The 16,340-nt window shown below is 33.6% G+C and overlaps 4 protein-coding genes across 4 annotated transcripts in view; all 4 read right to left on the bottom strand.

Moving 5' to 3' along the window:
• LOC105766539 (uncharacterized) overlaps positions 1–16,340 on the bottom strand; it is a 67,383-nt gene that overhangs the window by 36,398 nt on the left and 14,645 nt on the right. The window lies entirely within an intron of this gene.
• LOC105767201 (uncharacterized) lies at positions 60–3,110 on the bottom strand. Its single transcript, XM_052630490.1, has 4 exons — positions 3,072–3,110; positions 1,529–1,765; positions 403–1,161; positions 60–221 (listed from the first exon to the last, which is right to left on the bottom strand). Exons 1-4 carry the CDS (start codon positions 3,108–3,110, stop codon positions 99–101), a joined length of 1,158 nt encoding a protein of 385 aa, XP_052486450.1. The 3' UTR covers positions 60–98.
• Positions 9,009–12,125, bottom strand: LOC128041141 (probable disease resistance protein At1g63360). The gene is made up of 2 exons (XM_052630487.1): positions 11,707–12,125; positions 9,009–9,804 (listed from the first exon to the last, which is right to left on the bottom strand). The coding sequence occupies exons 1-2, from the start codon at positions 12,123–12,125 to the stop codon at positions 9,009–9,011; spliced, it is 1,215 nt and encodes a 404-aa protein (XP_052486447.1).
• On the bottom strand, positions 12,294–15,168 carry LOC105766537 (disease resistance protein UNI-like). Its single transcript, XM_052630266.1, has 3 exons — positions 14,888–15,168; positions 13,774–13,829; positions 12,294–13,593 (listed from the first exon to the last, which is right to left on the bottom strand). Exon 3 carries the CDS (start codon positions 13,578–13,580, stop codon positions 12,294–12,296), a length of 1,287 nt encoding a protein of 428 aa, XP_052486226.1. The 5' UTR covers positions 13,581–13,593; positions 13,774–13,829; positions 14,888–15,168.

Here is a 16,340-nt window from a genome sequence, read left to right as displayed (position 1 = left end):
AAATGTCATGTTCTATCACACTAAAAACAACCGAGCAACATTGCTCCTCCTACTGATGTAACATGGCTTTGAAAGCTACCCTAAAATCATCCATTCTTTCATGTAATGTGTGGTAGTTGACTCCCACCCCCACCTCGTCTGCAATCTATATTCTCGTTGGAAATTGCATTTCGGACACTGGTAGACTCTTCAACCGCATCTTGCTCAACCAACCGAGGTACCTTAGAAAACAATTGAAGAAAAATTTATAACTGAAACTTTAATCTCATGTCATCAAGGAAAAAATAAGAAACACATATACACTCAAGGAATTTAATTAAAAATTTTGCATGTTATGCCTTCAGTTGTAATTGTTATAATTACATAGAATAAAGTAGGATTAAAGGGTTGTAGGATATATACCTTTGTTTTGCAATGTACAAATTCCTGTGAATCAATGAAGAAACCAGTAGTCAACTTAGGGCAATCTCTTACTTTCAACTTCATCATTTCTGGGAATACAGAATGATATCCTTTGGGACAAAAGTGAATGAGGCCAGGTAGTTCTTCAAGTGATAACCTTTCTAATTTATCAAATTTCATCTCCTCTTCAGCTACCACTTCCACTTTTTCTTCTAATTCGAATACTTGTTCCAATTTAGAATTCCTTATAACTTTGAGAGTTTCAAGCTTTGGAAGAACAAAAACAAATCCAAAAGGAAAGAGACTGTTCAAATTTTTACAATCTGTAACAATGATTCGAGTCAAATTTGGAAAGCTCATAGGTTGGAGGCTAGTATCACCATTGGATGATGATGAAGCAACTTGATCCTTGGCTAAAATGAGTCGTTCTATTTCCTCACACCTCACGATGAAAAGATCCACCAAATGTGATAAACTGCGAGCCATCATAGGTGAAAATATATATCTTAGCTTCTTGCAATTAAACAGGTTTAGAGTTGTAAGGTTCTCAAGGGTTACAACTTGAGCAAAATCGTTCCATATAACCCGCACTTCAAATAAATTCCACAACTGCAAACTTTTTATGCTTGAGAACGAGTACCCGCCTTGAACTTGAAATACTTCTTCATGATTCCCAACTACTATACAACCTTCATTCAATACAGGAACATCAGTGTTGCATAATTGGCGGCTATTTCCCACGTTAATAAGAACCAATTCCTGCATACACAAAAATCCTAATAAATGTCATAAAAACACACTAGAGTAAATGTTACCCATAAGTCTTCATAATTTTACATATTCCAAGTAATAGAAAATACTACTTCTCTAATCTCAATGCTACATGTATCTTTGATTTTTTTTAAAGATATATTTTTTAAATCTAAACCCCTAAAATATCTACCAAATTAATTAAACACAAAAGTCCATTGCTTGATACATTTTTATTTAAAAAGTGAACAATGGAATTCATTTACAAGCTATGTATAAAAGAGGAATGAATTATCACATGAACTAAGCAACATATCGATTTACTGATTTGCTATAGTGCCAAAATCCATATATAAAATGCGAACAATCTAAATACCTCTATGAGCTGAGCTTGTACAATGAAGCATGAGATTTGGGGACAATTTGACACTTTTAAATTTTTCAGAAAGGGCACATTAAGTAGAATGTGATCACCAATCACATCCCTTCCTTCTGTCGAACTGAAGACTTGTAGTAGTTGAGGGCAGTTCTTTAGGTAAAGAGATTCCAACAATGGAAATCCATGAGATAAAGTGTTTATTCGGAGAGTTTCCAATTTTGTCCAGCAATGATTCTACATGAATGAACCACATATTTAGATATTATACAAAATATATTTATTTAAATAAAAGTGAGGAATATGATTTATTAAACATAATTTAAGTTTTAAAGAATTTCTTTATCAAAACATAAAAATAAGAAATAAATTGATCTTCCAATGTATCAATTATAAAGAAATGTAGTTATGATATTTCGGAACTGTGATACTCCAACCACTTTAAAATAATTAATTATGACTATTAAAAAATAAAATACAATATTCATGGTAATAGCCGAGGAGAGAGACAGAATTCTAATTGCTGATTCAATTTTAAAATAAATGAATTATAAATAACTTTTAAAATAAGGTTGAAATATTAATTATTTTATGAACATAAAAATGAATTTGAGTCCAAATACCTGTCATCCGAATCCATCCTTATTTTTTTCCATGTTGAAGATTTGTATAAGTCGAGGACAATCTTCTATATCAATAGATTCCAGGTAAGGAAGTCCTTGACTTGAACACAAATATTTCAAGTTTTCACATCCTCTAATCTTGACAACTTCCAATTTTGGCAAAAACAGAGAAGACTGATCTTTTATGTTTGAAACATCTATTTCATCCATGTTTTCTGCTTCTCCGATTAAATGTTCTAAAGAGTTGCAATTCCGAATCTCGAGATATTGCAAATGCACCAAAGTTCGAGCAGTGATTTCCGAAAAGAGATAAGTGAGTTTATCACATACAGTTATCTTTACACTACGGAGGTAATGGCAATGGTTCGGTCCATTCCACATGCACTTTAATTCTGGCAATGATCTTAACTCCAAAAAAGTTAAATTTGTCAGAGATTCCTGTCATCCAATAATATTTATTAGTTTAATCTAACCACTAAAATAAATTGATTGTACAATGATATAAATATATATTTATATACACACTAATTTTAATATCTCACATATATTATCAAAGCAAAACAAAAATCACAATAAGGTAAATTAATTCAATAAATTTCAAAAATATAATTAAAGTAATAATTATTATAGTACATTAAAAACATATTAAAGCGTAACATCATGAAAAATAAATATATAATATTTCTCTATTTTAATTTTTAGTATACAAATAATAAAGAGTGTGGCTCTTGAACAAAAGCTAGAGGCTGCATCGGTTTGTTTGAATACTTAGAATTTCAAAATCAATAAATTACAATTATAAAAAGTAATAATACGTAAACATATATATATATATATATATATATATATATAATATTCATTAAAGTTAAATGAAAGCCAAATTACTCTATGAATTTTAAAATATTTATCATTAAAAGTACCTGTGATCCAAGTTCAGGAAGCACAATGTTTTGTTCCATGTTGTAGATTTGTATAAGTTGATGACAATTCCCTATGTAAACAGTTGCCAAGGATTGAATCAAAGTGTTTGTAGAAATATATTTCAAACTTCCACAATCTTGTATGCGAAGAACTCTCAATTTCGGCCAGCAATAAAGAAGACAACCATTCTGCATGTTTCAAACACATAGAATCACAAATCAAATCAAAGTCCATGGTCCAAGAGATTATCTTGGGCAATTTTGAATCAACTCAAATATTTAAAAGATAAATTTTCAAGTGACATGATCTTCTATAATAGGCTAAAAATCAACCATAGACTCAGTCATAGCCCATAAAAGTCATTCAATGAGTTGTCAATATAATAAATATGGAGATTATCTCTATATTGATTTGGTGCTCTAGGGAGTAGGCACTCACTCTAACACCAAAATGCTAGTTTTATATTTTTCAATAATATCAAACCGACCTTGTAAGTTAGCAATCCAAGGATAGAAGAAAGGTGGCATGGAATTAATTGAAGGCTTTTCTATAAAGAAATAAAATCTAAATAAAAAGGAGAGACACAACAATTCATGATGCAGTTTGTAAGCCTACAAATAGGTTTAATATATTTGAGATATGTATAAGCGAGCGTGTGGATGAGAAGAAAAAGGAAGAGTGTGAAACAAAACAAAGGTGTGTGACTTTGTGTGCATGAAAGTGGAAATAAGCAAAATGGTGTGTATAACTAGTTGTAGGTAGTAATTGAAAGGAAGAGGAAAATATATTTGTATTTTGCATTGGTGTATTTGTTTTGAGTAATAACAGTTACTTTCTTTAGTGGCCACTACGCTTCCAATAAGCCCGTGTTAGGAATAGTGATCAGTCACAGTCACCCAAAGTTAGTTAGTTTGTTAACTGTTAGCTTATCAGTTAATTAGTTGTAGTTTATCAGTTAGTTAGTTGTGCAGTTAGTTCACCAAGCACTGCTTTAAATACTATGTGATTCTCTTCATTAATGATATGAGAAAGATATATTCAGTTTAGTATTGTCTGTTGCTGGTATCTTGACATGGTATCACAGCTAGAAGTTTTCTTGGGGTAATTCGCAATTTTTTTTTTTACTCATGGCAGATGATGCAGTTCATACTGGTGATACGCCTCCTCATTCTTCTAACGTTGAAGGAGCTACTCATTCACAAGGGTCTAGTAATGTTTCTTCACAGCCCATTCATTATTTTTCCAAACATGATACTACCAAACTAGGGGAACATAATTTTTTGTTGTGGAAACACCAGGTGCTGTTAATTCTTGAAGGATATGAACTTGAAGGGTTGGTTCTTGGTACTACTCAGATTCCACCTACACATATCCAGGGACCTGATGGTTGATATATTGATAATCCGTCTTTTGTGTTACATAAAAAGTAGGATAAATTCCTGGCTTCTTGGTTACTTTCCACCGTAACCGACGATGTCTTAGTACATCTTACAAAGTCCAAGACAAGCTTTGATATATAGACAACCATCAAGAAGAGGTTTGGGGCAAAGTCCGATGTTAAACTCTCCAGCATGCGTCACTCGTTATACTCTCTCAAGAAAGGAGGTTTGACGGTTAAAGAATATCTTGCTAAGGTCAAAAATCTTAGTGATCGTCTTACTGCTGCTGGTAGTTTGATCTCTGAACGTGAACAGGTGAGTGTAATACTGGCAGGTCTTCCACTAGAATTCGAGTTCGTCCGTGTACTTGCCTCGGCTACAATGATTTCTCTTGAACTGCTCACAGAGATGCTTCTTGATTGTGAGGAGCGCCAATTGACTTCTTTGACTGAGGAACCGTTGCAAGCTAATATGGCAACTAAGCAGAAGGAAGATAGTGATGGTGGTTCTAAACATTCTCATTATTCTGGTTGTGGTCATCAAGAATGTAGAATTAGTCAAAGGGGCCATGCTCGAGGTTGGTCTCGTGGGAAAGCTCGTGGTGGTGGTCGAACCTAGTCGCGGTCTTGACCTCAGTGTCAATTGTGTGGAAAAGTTGGTCACTTAGTTCAGACTTGTTACCATTGATTTGATGAGACGTTTTCGGGTGTTGCTCCTAGTCAGACCATGACAGTCAACTATCATCGGTTCCAAGATCAAGGAGGTTGTTCACATGATAATGCTTGCGCACACCTGTCAACTTCTTGTAATGAGTCATGTTAGGCTCATGCCTCTTCTTCATCTGGCTCTTGTTCACGCACATCGCCTGTCACAGATCAGGCTTGGTATCCTGACTCTGGAGCTACCAATCATATTACTCCTGACGTGGCGAATCTCTCAAAAGTTTCCCCCTATACAGGTACGAGGCATGTTTCTGTAGGGAATGGTTCTTCTGTTAAGATTGCTAATGTTGGCGTGTCAAGTATGCAGGCTGGTTCCAGGTTGTTGCATCTAAAGAACGTTCTTCATGTTCCTAACGTCTACAAGAATTTACTCTCTGTTGGACAGTCCGCTAGAGATAATGCTGTTTATTTTGAGTTTCACCCATTACTTTGTTTTGTGAAGGACATTCGAACCAGGGAAATACTCCCAGTGGGCCACATGCATAATGGCTTGTACAAGTTTGATACTTCTAATTTTCATTCCAGTAGTCTTGGTGCTTCGGGTCAACATAATATGCTGATGTTGTATGCTGCTCAACACCTATCTTCATCTTCAATATGGCATCGACGACTAGGTCATCCATGCAATAATGTTCTTACTGAAGTTTTACGTAGCTGTAATATTCCTTTTAAATGTAATAAACTGTCATCTGTTTGCTCGGCTTGTCAGTTAGGCAAGACGCGAAAACTACCTTTTAGTTCCTCAACAATGTTGTACTCTTCTCCTTTCAAATTAGTTGAATCAAATGTTTGGGGTCCTGCTTCTGTCAGATCGAATGGCTTTGCGTATTATGTATCTTTTGTTGACATGCGAAGCAGGTATACCTGGGTGTATTTTGTTCGATCAAAGTCAGAGGTGTTCAAGTGTTTTCTTCTTTTTCACTCTATGGTTCGAGCTCAGTTTGGTTGCTCTATTAAACAACTTCAAACTGATTGGGGAGGTGAATATCGGCCATTGTCAAAAGAATTGTCTCGATTGGGTGTTCAACATCGGGTGACTTGTCCTCATACTTCTGAGCAGAACGGAGTTGTGGAAAGGAAGCATCGACACATAGTTGACATGGGCTTAACTCTTCTTGCCCAGGCTGGTTTACCACTCAACTTCTAGACTCATGCTTTTGCCAATGCAGTGCATTTAATCAACAGGCTTCCTACTCCTTGTCTTCAAAAGCAAAGCCCTTATGAGATTCTTCACAAGGTTCAACCTTCATATCGTCATCTCAAAGTGTTTGGGTGTGAGTGTTTTCCCAACCTACGACCCTTTCACAATTACAAGTTTCGGTTCGATCGCAAAGTGTGTGTGTTTCTTGAAATGCACCAAATCATAGAGGGTACAAGTGCATGGATAAAGATGGTCGTGTTTTTATTTCTAGAAGTGTTGTATTCAATGAGGAATTTTTTCCATTTCAGACTAGTTGTTTCTTTCATTCCCAGTCGAATCAGATGAGGACTGGTCATCGAAAGTCTATTCTTCCCATGGTAATGGGTGTGCAATCTTCTTCTCCTTGTATACAGTCGTCTGAAGCTCGTCCTGAGGTGTTGAGGAATGAGCCGGAATTTTCTCCAGCAGTAGCATCTTCTTCTCAAGCGTTTTCGGATTCATTACCAGACGCACCTAGTCTAGATCCGACTAGTTCTCCAACAGCAGCAGCATCTTCTTCTCAAGCTTTATCGGACTCGTTACCAGAAGCACCACGTCTAGAACCTGCTGTTGAGCCTATAAATGTCCATCCAATGACAACACGGTCTAAGAATGGCATTTTTAAGCCTAAGGCTTTCTCCACCACCCTGACAGAGAAAGAGCCCTCAACTATACTTGAAGCGTTTCAAAGCCCTGCATGGATGGCTGCTGCTCGCACTGAGTACGAGGCTCTACTCGCAAATCACACTTGGGATCTTGTTCCATTACCAGATGGGCGTCGAGCTATGGGATGCAAATGGATCTTTAAGGTAAAAAGACATGCCGATGGCTCTGTTGCTCGATACAAAGGTCGCTTAGTTGTAAAGGGATATCTTCAAGAGGCCGGGGTTGATTTTTATGAGACCTTCAGCCCGGTTGTCAAGCCAACTACCATTCGTGTTGTTCTGACGTTAGCTGTTTTCATGGGTTGGACCCTCCGTCAAGTTGACATCAACAATGCGTTTCTTAACGGAGAATTACAAGAGGAGATATACATGGTGCAACCACCGGGGTTCGAACAGCATGATAATATGGTCAGCAACTAGTTTGTTGACTAAGGAAAGCTCTCTATGGGCTTAAACAGGCACCACGAGCTTGGTTCCACAAACTCCGGAGTTATCTTGAGAGTACTCAGTTTGTTTGTTCAAAGGCTGACAATTCCTTGTTCATTCGAAGGTCAGGGTCTCATTTGCTCTATGTCCTTATTTATGTTGATGATATAATTGTGACAGGGTCTGATGCTTAAGCTATTAACAAGTTTGTTGAACAACTTGATGACCATTTCTCCCTTAAAGATCTTGGAAGGTTAGGCTATTTTCTTGGTATTGAACTTGCTTACACTGAAGATGGAATTTTTCTAAGCCAACGAAAATATGTGCTTGATCTTCTTGCACGAGTCTCCATGGGACAGTCAAATGAATCACCAACTCCAATGACTACTACGTGTCATTTAACTGCTAATCAAGGTGTTCCAGTTGAAGATGCCCAGTTGTACAGGAGCATAGTGGGTGCGTTGCAGTACATTGTTATTACCAGGCCAGACATAGCCTATTCTGTTAACAAAGTTTGCCAGTACATGCAAAAACCCTCAGGTCAACATTTTACTGCTGTTAAGAGAATTTTGAGGTATTTGAAAGGAACTCTGGATTATGGCATCAAGTTCAGTCGGAGCTCAAAACTTATACTTGAAGGGTTCTCCAATGCTAGTTGGGGGTCTGACAGTGATGATAGATGCTCGACGTCAGGTTATTGTGTTTATCTTGGGGGAAATCCTATCTCTTGGAGTTCGAGGAAGCAACAGGTTATCTCCCGTTCCACGGCTGAAGCAGAATATCGAAGCCTTGCACATGTGACATCTGAAGTTCTTTGGATTCAAGCTTTGTTGTCTGAGCTAGGAATAATTCTTAAGGGCAAAACCTTGTTATGGTGCGATAGCACTGCTGCTGTGGCAGTTGCAGGTAATCCAGTGATGCACTCGAAGTTTAAACACGTTGAACTAGATCTATTTTTTGTCCGGGAAAAAGTTACTCAAGGAGTGTTGCAAGTTGGACATGTTCCTAATCATCAGCAAGTCGCAGATGTGCTCACAAAGCCACTGGCTGCAGGATCGTTTTACAAGTTTCGGAATCAACTAAGGGTAACCACTAAAGATGATTCAAGGAAGGAATACAGTAGTACGGGGAATGTTAGGAATAGTGATCAGTCACAGTCACCCAAAGTTAGTTAGTTTGTTAACTGTTAGCTTATCAGTTAATTAGTTGTAGTTTATCAGTTAGTTAGTTGTGCAGTTAGTTCACCAAGCACTGCTTTAAATACTATGTGATTCTCTTCATTAATGATATGAGAAAGATATATTCAGTTTAGTATTGTCTGTTGCTGGTATCTTGACAGCCCGATACACATAAATAATATAAAAATAAATACCAAACCAAGCACTTCACTTCAAATTGGTTTTTGGTTTTCTTGCAATTTGTTTCATCCTTAAAAGAATGCTATCATAAAGCTAAAACAATTAAGAAGATTAAAAAAATTGGAGAGAATAGGTATTCCTACCTCAATAATCTCGTCTTCTTGGCCAAAACCAATGACTTGCTCTAGTCGATCACAGTACGTTATCTAAAGTTCTTGTAGATGCAACATACTTAAAGCTAGGCAAGGTGAGAAGATTGTTTTCAGATTATCACAATATTCAATTGTCACAACCTTTAGACTTTGGAGGCTTGCAATTGCACGATGGGATGGCTTTACTTCCCATATCCTCTTCAATTTCGGCAATGAATGTAGGCTCAATTTTGTTAAATTTGAGAGCAATGGTGTCTGACATTTCATTCTTTCAGAAAGTTTATCTATTTGAAATATCACTTGTAACTCCTCACAATCTTTAATGCTCACTTGCTTAAGGTTTTGCAAGAACCAAGTCGGAGAAACACCATAGCGCAACCCTTTCAAAGAAACCATGCTTTTTATATTTAATTCCACCAAATTAGAGAATGCAACAGTTGACCCTTGATCCTTTTTTGTATCAATCAAGAATTCCATATCATTGCAAGATTCTAGCTGCAGAGAAGTCAACTCATTTACTCCCATTTCATCTATGCTTGGCACAATATTCTCTTGTCCACCAACATTCCTCAAATTCAACTCTTCCACATTGCAAAATAAATTGTTAAATGCACTTAATGAAGATGAGAAATCTTGAATATCCAATGTTCTAAACGCCTCCCGATTGAATCTATAATTTTCTCCAACTACTATAGCGTACCTTTGTAGTTTCGGGAGCACAAAATCTTCTAGAGGAATTTGATTAGTAGAAAGTCTCAATGATAGGGCAGTTAAACGAGACAATGACTTCAACTCCAATAAGTTGAGATTAATTTTGGGTACGACATGTAACTCTTCTAGTGAAGTCAACCTATTATATTCAGAAAGAAAGTAGCATTAATTGAAAATTTATGACACAATCCACATTCGATGAGGTAAAAAAAATTGTAATTCGTTAAAGTAATTCATAAAAAGAAATATGTAAAAAAGGTCAAAAACTTGAAATAAATCAAGATTAGTAATAAAAGGACGCTATTAAAATTAAATAAAAAATCTCTAATTTTTTTATCACTTTCAAAGAAATTTTCAAGAGGTTAACTTTTTTCTTCTTTTTAACAATATATCTCAAAATTTCTGGGTCTAAAACATAAGTAAATTTTCTGTTTTTTATAATATTTTTTTTCACTCTCAAATTTTATAAGAAAGTCATTTTACCCTTCTATTTAAATTTTCACATTTTATAACCCTTAAATTTGTAGTTTTTTTTGTCAAATCATCTCAAAATGAATAGAAAAGTTAATGCTTTAAAATTTTCTTGATGTTGATATCTGGGATTGACACATGAATAACACATTATCCATAATATATATAGTAAAACATATCTAATAGGAAAAAATCAAGTATGTATCTTGATGTTTTATTAAAATTTAAAGTCTTTATTGTATTAAACTTCCTTAATTAATTTTATTGAATATTTTATATATTTACTTTGATATATATATATATATAACTTAATTATAGTTAACAAAATTTTTATTGTCCTTGGCAACCCACATAACTATCCACATATACTTTAGGCATTACATTATTTGTCTTATATGCCAAGTCAACAATTAATTTTAAATTTATAAAAATATTCAAAAATAAAAATTGAAATTTAAAAATATAAAAATCATAAAATTAATAAAATATAGCATGAAGTAAGTATGGATTGGAATGTGGGTGTTCGTGTTTAAAAACTTAACATTTTAGTTAGTATTTCCGTTAAAAATAATTCAACATTTTTAAAAGGTTGATGCGCTTTTTAAATGTCCATAACCAAATTTAATTAAAACCGAATAAGGACTAAATTGATAAATGATGTCAAAACTAGTATTCTAAAATTAAAAATGCCAATTAAAGTAATTAAGAGGAAAATAAATGAAGTCGAACAACATACGAATATGATAAAAGAAAATTAAATCTTAACGCACTTTTACCTTGATACCAAGCAAGGGGGAAATTGATTCCTTCGTCCGTTGGAGAATAATAAAAATATTTAGGTATGATGTGCCTAAAATGATAAAATTTTGATTTAATCATTTAAAAATTATAAAGATATAGGCTATTCAAATGGTAAAATTACATTCTTACTATTGTAAAAATTAAAATTTAATTTCGGCTCCCTCTAACAAATTTTTTTGTCTTCGCCCCTGCGCACATGTCAATCCATTTGTACTTCATGTAGATATTACACTATTTGTCTTATATATCAAGTCAAATAATTTAAAATTTATAAAAGTATTCAAAAATATAAAAAATATAAAACTAAAAATATATATAGCATGAAGTAAATATGTATTGTCATGCTGAATTTCATGTTTAAAAACTTAACATTTTAGTTAGTATTTCCGTCAAAAAACAATTCAACATTTTTTAAAATGTTGATGCTCAAATTTGATTTTTTTAAAAGGTTCGAACCAAATTTAACTAAAAATCAAATAAGGACTAAATTGATAAATAATACAAATGTTAAGAACTAAATTTTAAAATATTTTTATACTTATTGCCTTGACTATTTGAAATATATCTTTACGTGCAAGGAACATGAATTCTAAAATAATAATAAAAATACCTATTAAAATAATTAATAGAAAAATAAATGATGTCAAATAAAATACGAATATGATAAAAAGAAAATTAAATCTGATGCACTCTTACCTTGATACCATGTTTGGTAATTCTTCAGCGATTTCAACTACACTAGAAAGACGTAAATAATTTCAGTGCAGACAACTTCACTAATTCTTCACTTATCTCATCAATTTCAGTGCCAGGCAATGAAAGAATCTTAAGGCTTCTCATATTTGTCAGTGATGATGAGAAGTTTTTCAGCATGCAATTATAACACCACAAAGTTTTAAGATTTGGTAAGGAAGGGAATCCTTTCAGTGAGAAGCTGACACGTTGGAGAAGTAAAACTTGGAGGGCTTTCATTTCTTCAAAAAATGTACCGAAAACCACTAGGAAATCATCTCGGTTCCTCTTCCTCTCACCCACTAAAACCAAAGTTTTGAGCTTTGAAAATTCCACTTTATCAGGAAAATTTTTTATGATACTACTACAATTCCATAAAGCAATTGCAGTATAACTTCCATCCATATGAGGCCATTCTTTCAACGTATCTTTTACCATGAACCTATTTTCTCCCATTGATGTTAGCCAATGAGCAAAATCTCGAATCACATCATGGATTCTAATCGTATCTGCACCATCAGTTTCCAATAACAAGCCAGATTTTTGGAGTTTTTTTAGTGCTTCAACAATTTTCTTCCTTTTATCTTCAATCGAGTAAACATTAGGGAACAATCCTACTCCAGTTCAGCACATAATCAATATCTCAATAAGGATTTCTTCATCTTCAGGAAAAAGGGAACACAGTAAGAAACACATTTGGATGTGATTTCCCGTCATTTGGTTAATGCCTTTCTTCAAGTAATCGTAGCTAAGCTTAAGAGGCTCGAGGACACCCCCGAGGACTTCTTCATCATACAAATGCGTTGAGTCCTTGAATCTCTGATTTGCGTCTCTCCACCCATTTAAACTCTCACCTTTTAAAGCTTTGGCCACGATAACAATTGCAAGAGGCAATCCCTTACATTGAGCAGCAACCTCTTTGGCTACATCATTCAAGGTGGAACAATCATCTTCTAAACCAGCTTTATGTCGAAATAAAACCCATGCTTCGTCTTCGGATAAGATGCCAAGTTGAATTTCCTTACAGTTCATTTTAGTGCAGACTTGTTGACGACGTGTAGTCAGAAGAATTTTACAACCCTCGTGTTCATCACCGAATGGAATTCCGATACTCTCCATTTTGAATTCTTCCCAGAGGTCGTCGACAATTACGAGGATTTTGTTCATGCCTTGCATACTCCTGAATAGCTCTTCTGCTCTTCCTTCTGCGGTATTTGTATGAAAATTTAAACCAAACATCTCTGCAATTTTATCCTGAATTGTTCTGATGTTTGGATTTTGGGACATAGTAAACATTACAACTTTATCAAACAACTTTTGTTCTCGAGCATGCTTCCCAACTTCTTTGGCTAAAGTTGTTTTACCAACTCCTGGCATTCCGTGCAGTCCGATCATGTTGACACCCTTAGCATTTATAGCCTCCATGATCTGGTTGAAAGCTGATTTTGAAGATTTAGAGTCCATGAAATCAGTGGATGTGATGAACTCTATTCCTTGAAGAGGACGACGATAGCCCACCTGTGCAAAGTTAGAAGTCTCCAAAAGTTCAGAGATAATAGGAATCTTCTCTGCCAGTTTCTTACTTAAGGAATATCGCCAGCCCCATTTAGGACACCATTTGAAACACTTGACGCGATCTATTTCATCTTTCAAGTTCTGGGTTTCTTTCAGTTCTTTCTCAGCGCTTGTAAGCCAGTTGTCAACGTCCTTATGGATGAGCTCATTTTGGCTTTCAGCCTCATCGACACGAGTGTCCACCCTCTCTTTCTTCAATTCAAGTGCTTCTCGTTGATTCTTGAAATCTTCAACAATCTCTCCATAACGGAAAAAGTAACGGAGATAGGGTGATGCGTATTCCTTTGCCTGGTCTGCCACAATTTCGACAGCAGCAGGGGCAACATATTCGGCCATTTTTGTTGATAGTCTGATGAGGTTGAACAAAAACATTGGTTATTAGTAAGAATTAACATAAAGAGAAATAAAAGCAATTGTGACAAATAAAATCAGTATTTGTAGTAAAAAAATCGAGTGGAAGCTACCAAATAAGAAGCTGTAAATATTGATGTAAAGCAAAGATGTTATTATTGAAGAAGGTAGAAAATACCTCTGTTTCTGTCTGTGAATACCAGAAAGTAAAAAGAGCTTGAGAGCAATAAGTAGCTGTAAAAGATGAAAAGAATTGATTTTGTGCAGGTAATAAAATTGAGAGCATGTTTTAACCTTCATATCAGAAATAAATAAATAATTAATGTAATGCAAATAATATAACCATACATCTAATTACTCTTCCCATTATATTCATTCTAAATCGGAGCTATAATTTGTATGTGAAATCCTAAAACAATTTCTCGTAAAGAAATCCTAAAAGGATTACATTCTCTTAAACATATTTTATATTTATTTCTACATTTTCGATTATAGATTGGATGCTTTTAAGTTCCTATAGAATTAGAGTTTGTGTGCTCTCTAAAATGTTTAATGAAAAAAACGAGAAGACTAATGAATGGAGAAAGGACACTCTTCATTTGCCCCTTTCCTGTTTGATCCGCATGTTATACACTTTGATTCGAAAATTTTGATTTAACTAGTTCGAGTTATTTGAGCTAATTAAGTTATTCGGATAAACTCGAATTGACTCGAATATAAATTACACAATTCGAGTTATCCAAAAATGTGTACCTTTCTAAAGTTAAAAATCAAAACCATTAAGTTAAAAGGCAAAATTACGTCATTTTAATAAATATTTACTTATTAAGTTAAGAGGCAAAACCATTATATATATATATATATTGTTTATGCAGTTAAATAATATTGTACTTTGTCTACTAGTTAAACAATCGGTTCATGTAAATGCAACATTGAATATAAATAATAGGATTGGTTAACTCGACTCAACTTGACTTGAAATTTTTTACTCGATTTGATTTGATTAAAAAATTTTTAAATTGAGTTTGATTGCTAAAATAGGATTTATCAGCTCGATTAACTCAATTTTTTGACTCGATTCAACTCGACTTAATCAAATACTCTCCCTAGTTCCAAGTTTCTTGTTCTAGTTTGTTAAATCTTTAAAATGAATCTATAAACTATTTAATTAAGACGGAACTTGTGTGAAACTTTTTTATATGAAAAATAAAATCACAAGTGATTTAAAATGACTCCAACCAAACTAATAGAAATTTGAGAAGGCCAATACGGAGCAGTTCCTCAAAACTTACCTTCACTGAACTATCCTCTGCGCTGTTTCTTTTGCCAACTCTAAATCAAGGTATGAAGAATGTTTGGTTTCCAGAAATAAAAGAAAGTTTGCTGGTTTTTGTTTTCCCTTAATTGAGACAATAAAAGAAAATGTGAAAACTGAAAAACAAATAGTGGAAATTATCACACACACAGTTTTTTTTTTTTTTTTTTGGTGATGATCACAGACAGATTTGAGAATATGGAAGCAAAAAAGGAAATGATGAGAAACACAGGGTTGAGAACTTGGAAGCAAAAAGCACTTTGGGTGAGAAGTTGACATTTTCATCTTGTAAACCGAATTAGTCAATGCAACCTCAATGATATAATCATCCCTTTAACTTATCTTTTTTATAAATAAATATATTATAACAATTTTATAACACGTTAAATTTTTTTATAGTATACTTTTTTGCCATACTGTTAAAATTTGTTTAGGATTTAAATAACATATATCATTTTATAACATACATGATCATGCTTCTAATATATTTTTAACTAAAACTTATAATTTATCTAACGTGAGTAACTGAAAAACAAATTTTAAAATGAATGACCAAAATAGGAACACGAATAAACTCAAGTAGCTATCTAGAAAATTTACCCTTAACATAAATCCTTCTGCATTTTCAACTATAAGTTCGGAATGTAATTTTTAAAATTGCTTTCATGATGTCCCGCATTTCTTGTTATATGGGCAATAGACCTCATGATTTAAAATAATTCAATAATTTATCATTATTTTTGCATCATTAGTCCCTATTAATTTAGAACCATTTTAAAAAGGTCTTTCTAATATTTAACTTTATATAAAATTAAAATAATTCAATAATTTAACTTTGTAAAGAAAAGTCTTTCCTGCAATAATTGTGAAAGTTATCGTCTACCTTAGTCATTGGGCAATATGTCTTCCTTTGTGGGATTCATCCATAAACTTCGTAGCTTACTCAATGGGGCAATATGACTTTTCTTTACATCGTTTCCTTTATGTTCACACTCCTAATATGTATTATTGATGTCAAGCATTTGAAAAAATAAAAATAAAAATCTAGTATAGTAAGTATGACTCAATTAATGGAAAAGAAATTATCAACCACAAAATTAAAAACCAACCCACAAATTTTACACATTATTATTTACTTAATCACTTTTAATTTATGGATAAATTTTATAAACCATAAGCATTGATTAAATTATTATATTTGCATGTATCATTCTTATGTACTAAATATTTTATGATCATTACCAACAAATGTTTGGTGCAATTGTAAGACATATTGCATTTTCAAGGGAAGACGAGGTTCAAACTTTAGAGTTGACATAATATAGAGGAGTAGCTACGAATCCGAATATAGATTGTAAAACATATATGAATACCAAAAATATTATGATGATTTAATTATTTAAATATATATAATATCTTGAATTAGTAAA

The sequence above is a fragment of the Gossypium raimondii genome, chromosome 5, assembly GCF_025698545.1.
Source record: "Gossypium raimondii isolate GPD5lz chromosome 5, ASM2569854v1, whole genome shotgun sequence".
NCBI lineage: Eukaryota > Viridiplantae > Streptophyta > Magnoliopsida > Malvales > Malvaceae > Gossypium > Gossypium raimondii.
Note: the sequence above shows the minus strand (reverse complement) of the source record. Positions and strands in the feature narration are given on the sequence as shown.

Excerpts from the sequence above, each read along its gene's own strand:
- LOC105767201 (XM_052630490.1), bottom strand. The coding sequence starts at position 3,110 with ATGGAACAAAACATTGTGCTTCCTGAACTTGGATCACAG. Across the intron at positions 1,766-3,071 it reads TTCCTGAACTTGGATCACAG|AATCATTGCTGGACAAAATT; the intron begins GTACTTTTAATG and ends TCATTCATGTAG. Across the intron at positions 1,162-1,528 it reads TACAAGCTCAGCTCATAGAG|GAATTGGTTCTTATTAACGT; the intron begins GTATTTAGATTG and ends TTGTGTATGCAG.
- LOC105766537 (XM_052630266.1), bottom strand. The coding sequence starts at position 13,580 with ATGGCCGAATATGTTGCCCCTGCTGCTGTCGAAATTGTGGCAGACCAG.
- LOC128041141 (XM_052630487.1), bottom strand. The coding sequence starts at position 12,125 with ATGGGAGAAAATAGGTTCATGGTAAAAGATACGTTGAAAGAATGGCCT. Across the intron at positions 9,805-11,706 it reads AGTGAAGAATTAGTGAAGTT|GTTGACTTCACTAGAAGAGT; the intron begins GTCTGCACTGAA and ends TGAATATAATAG.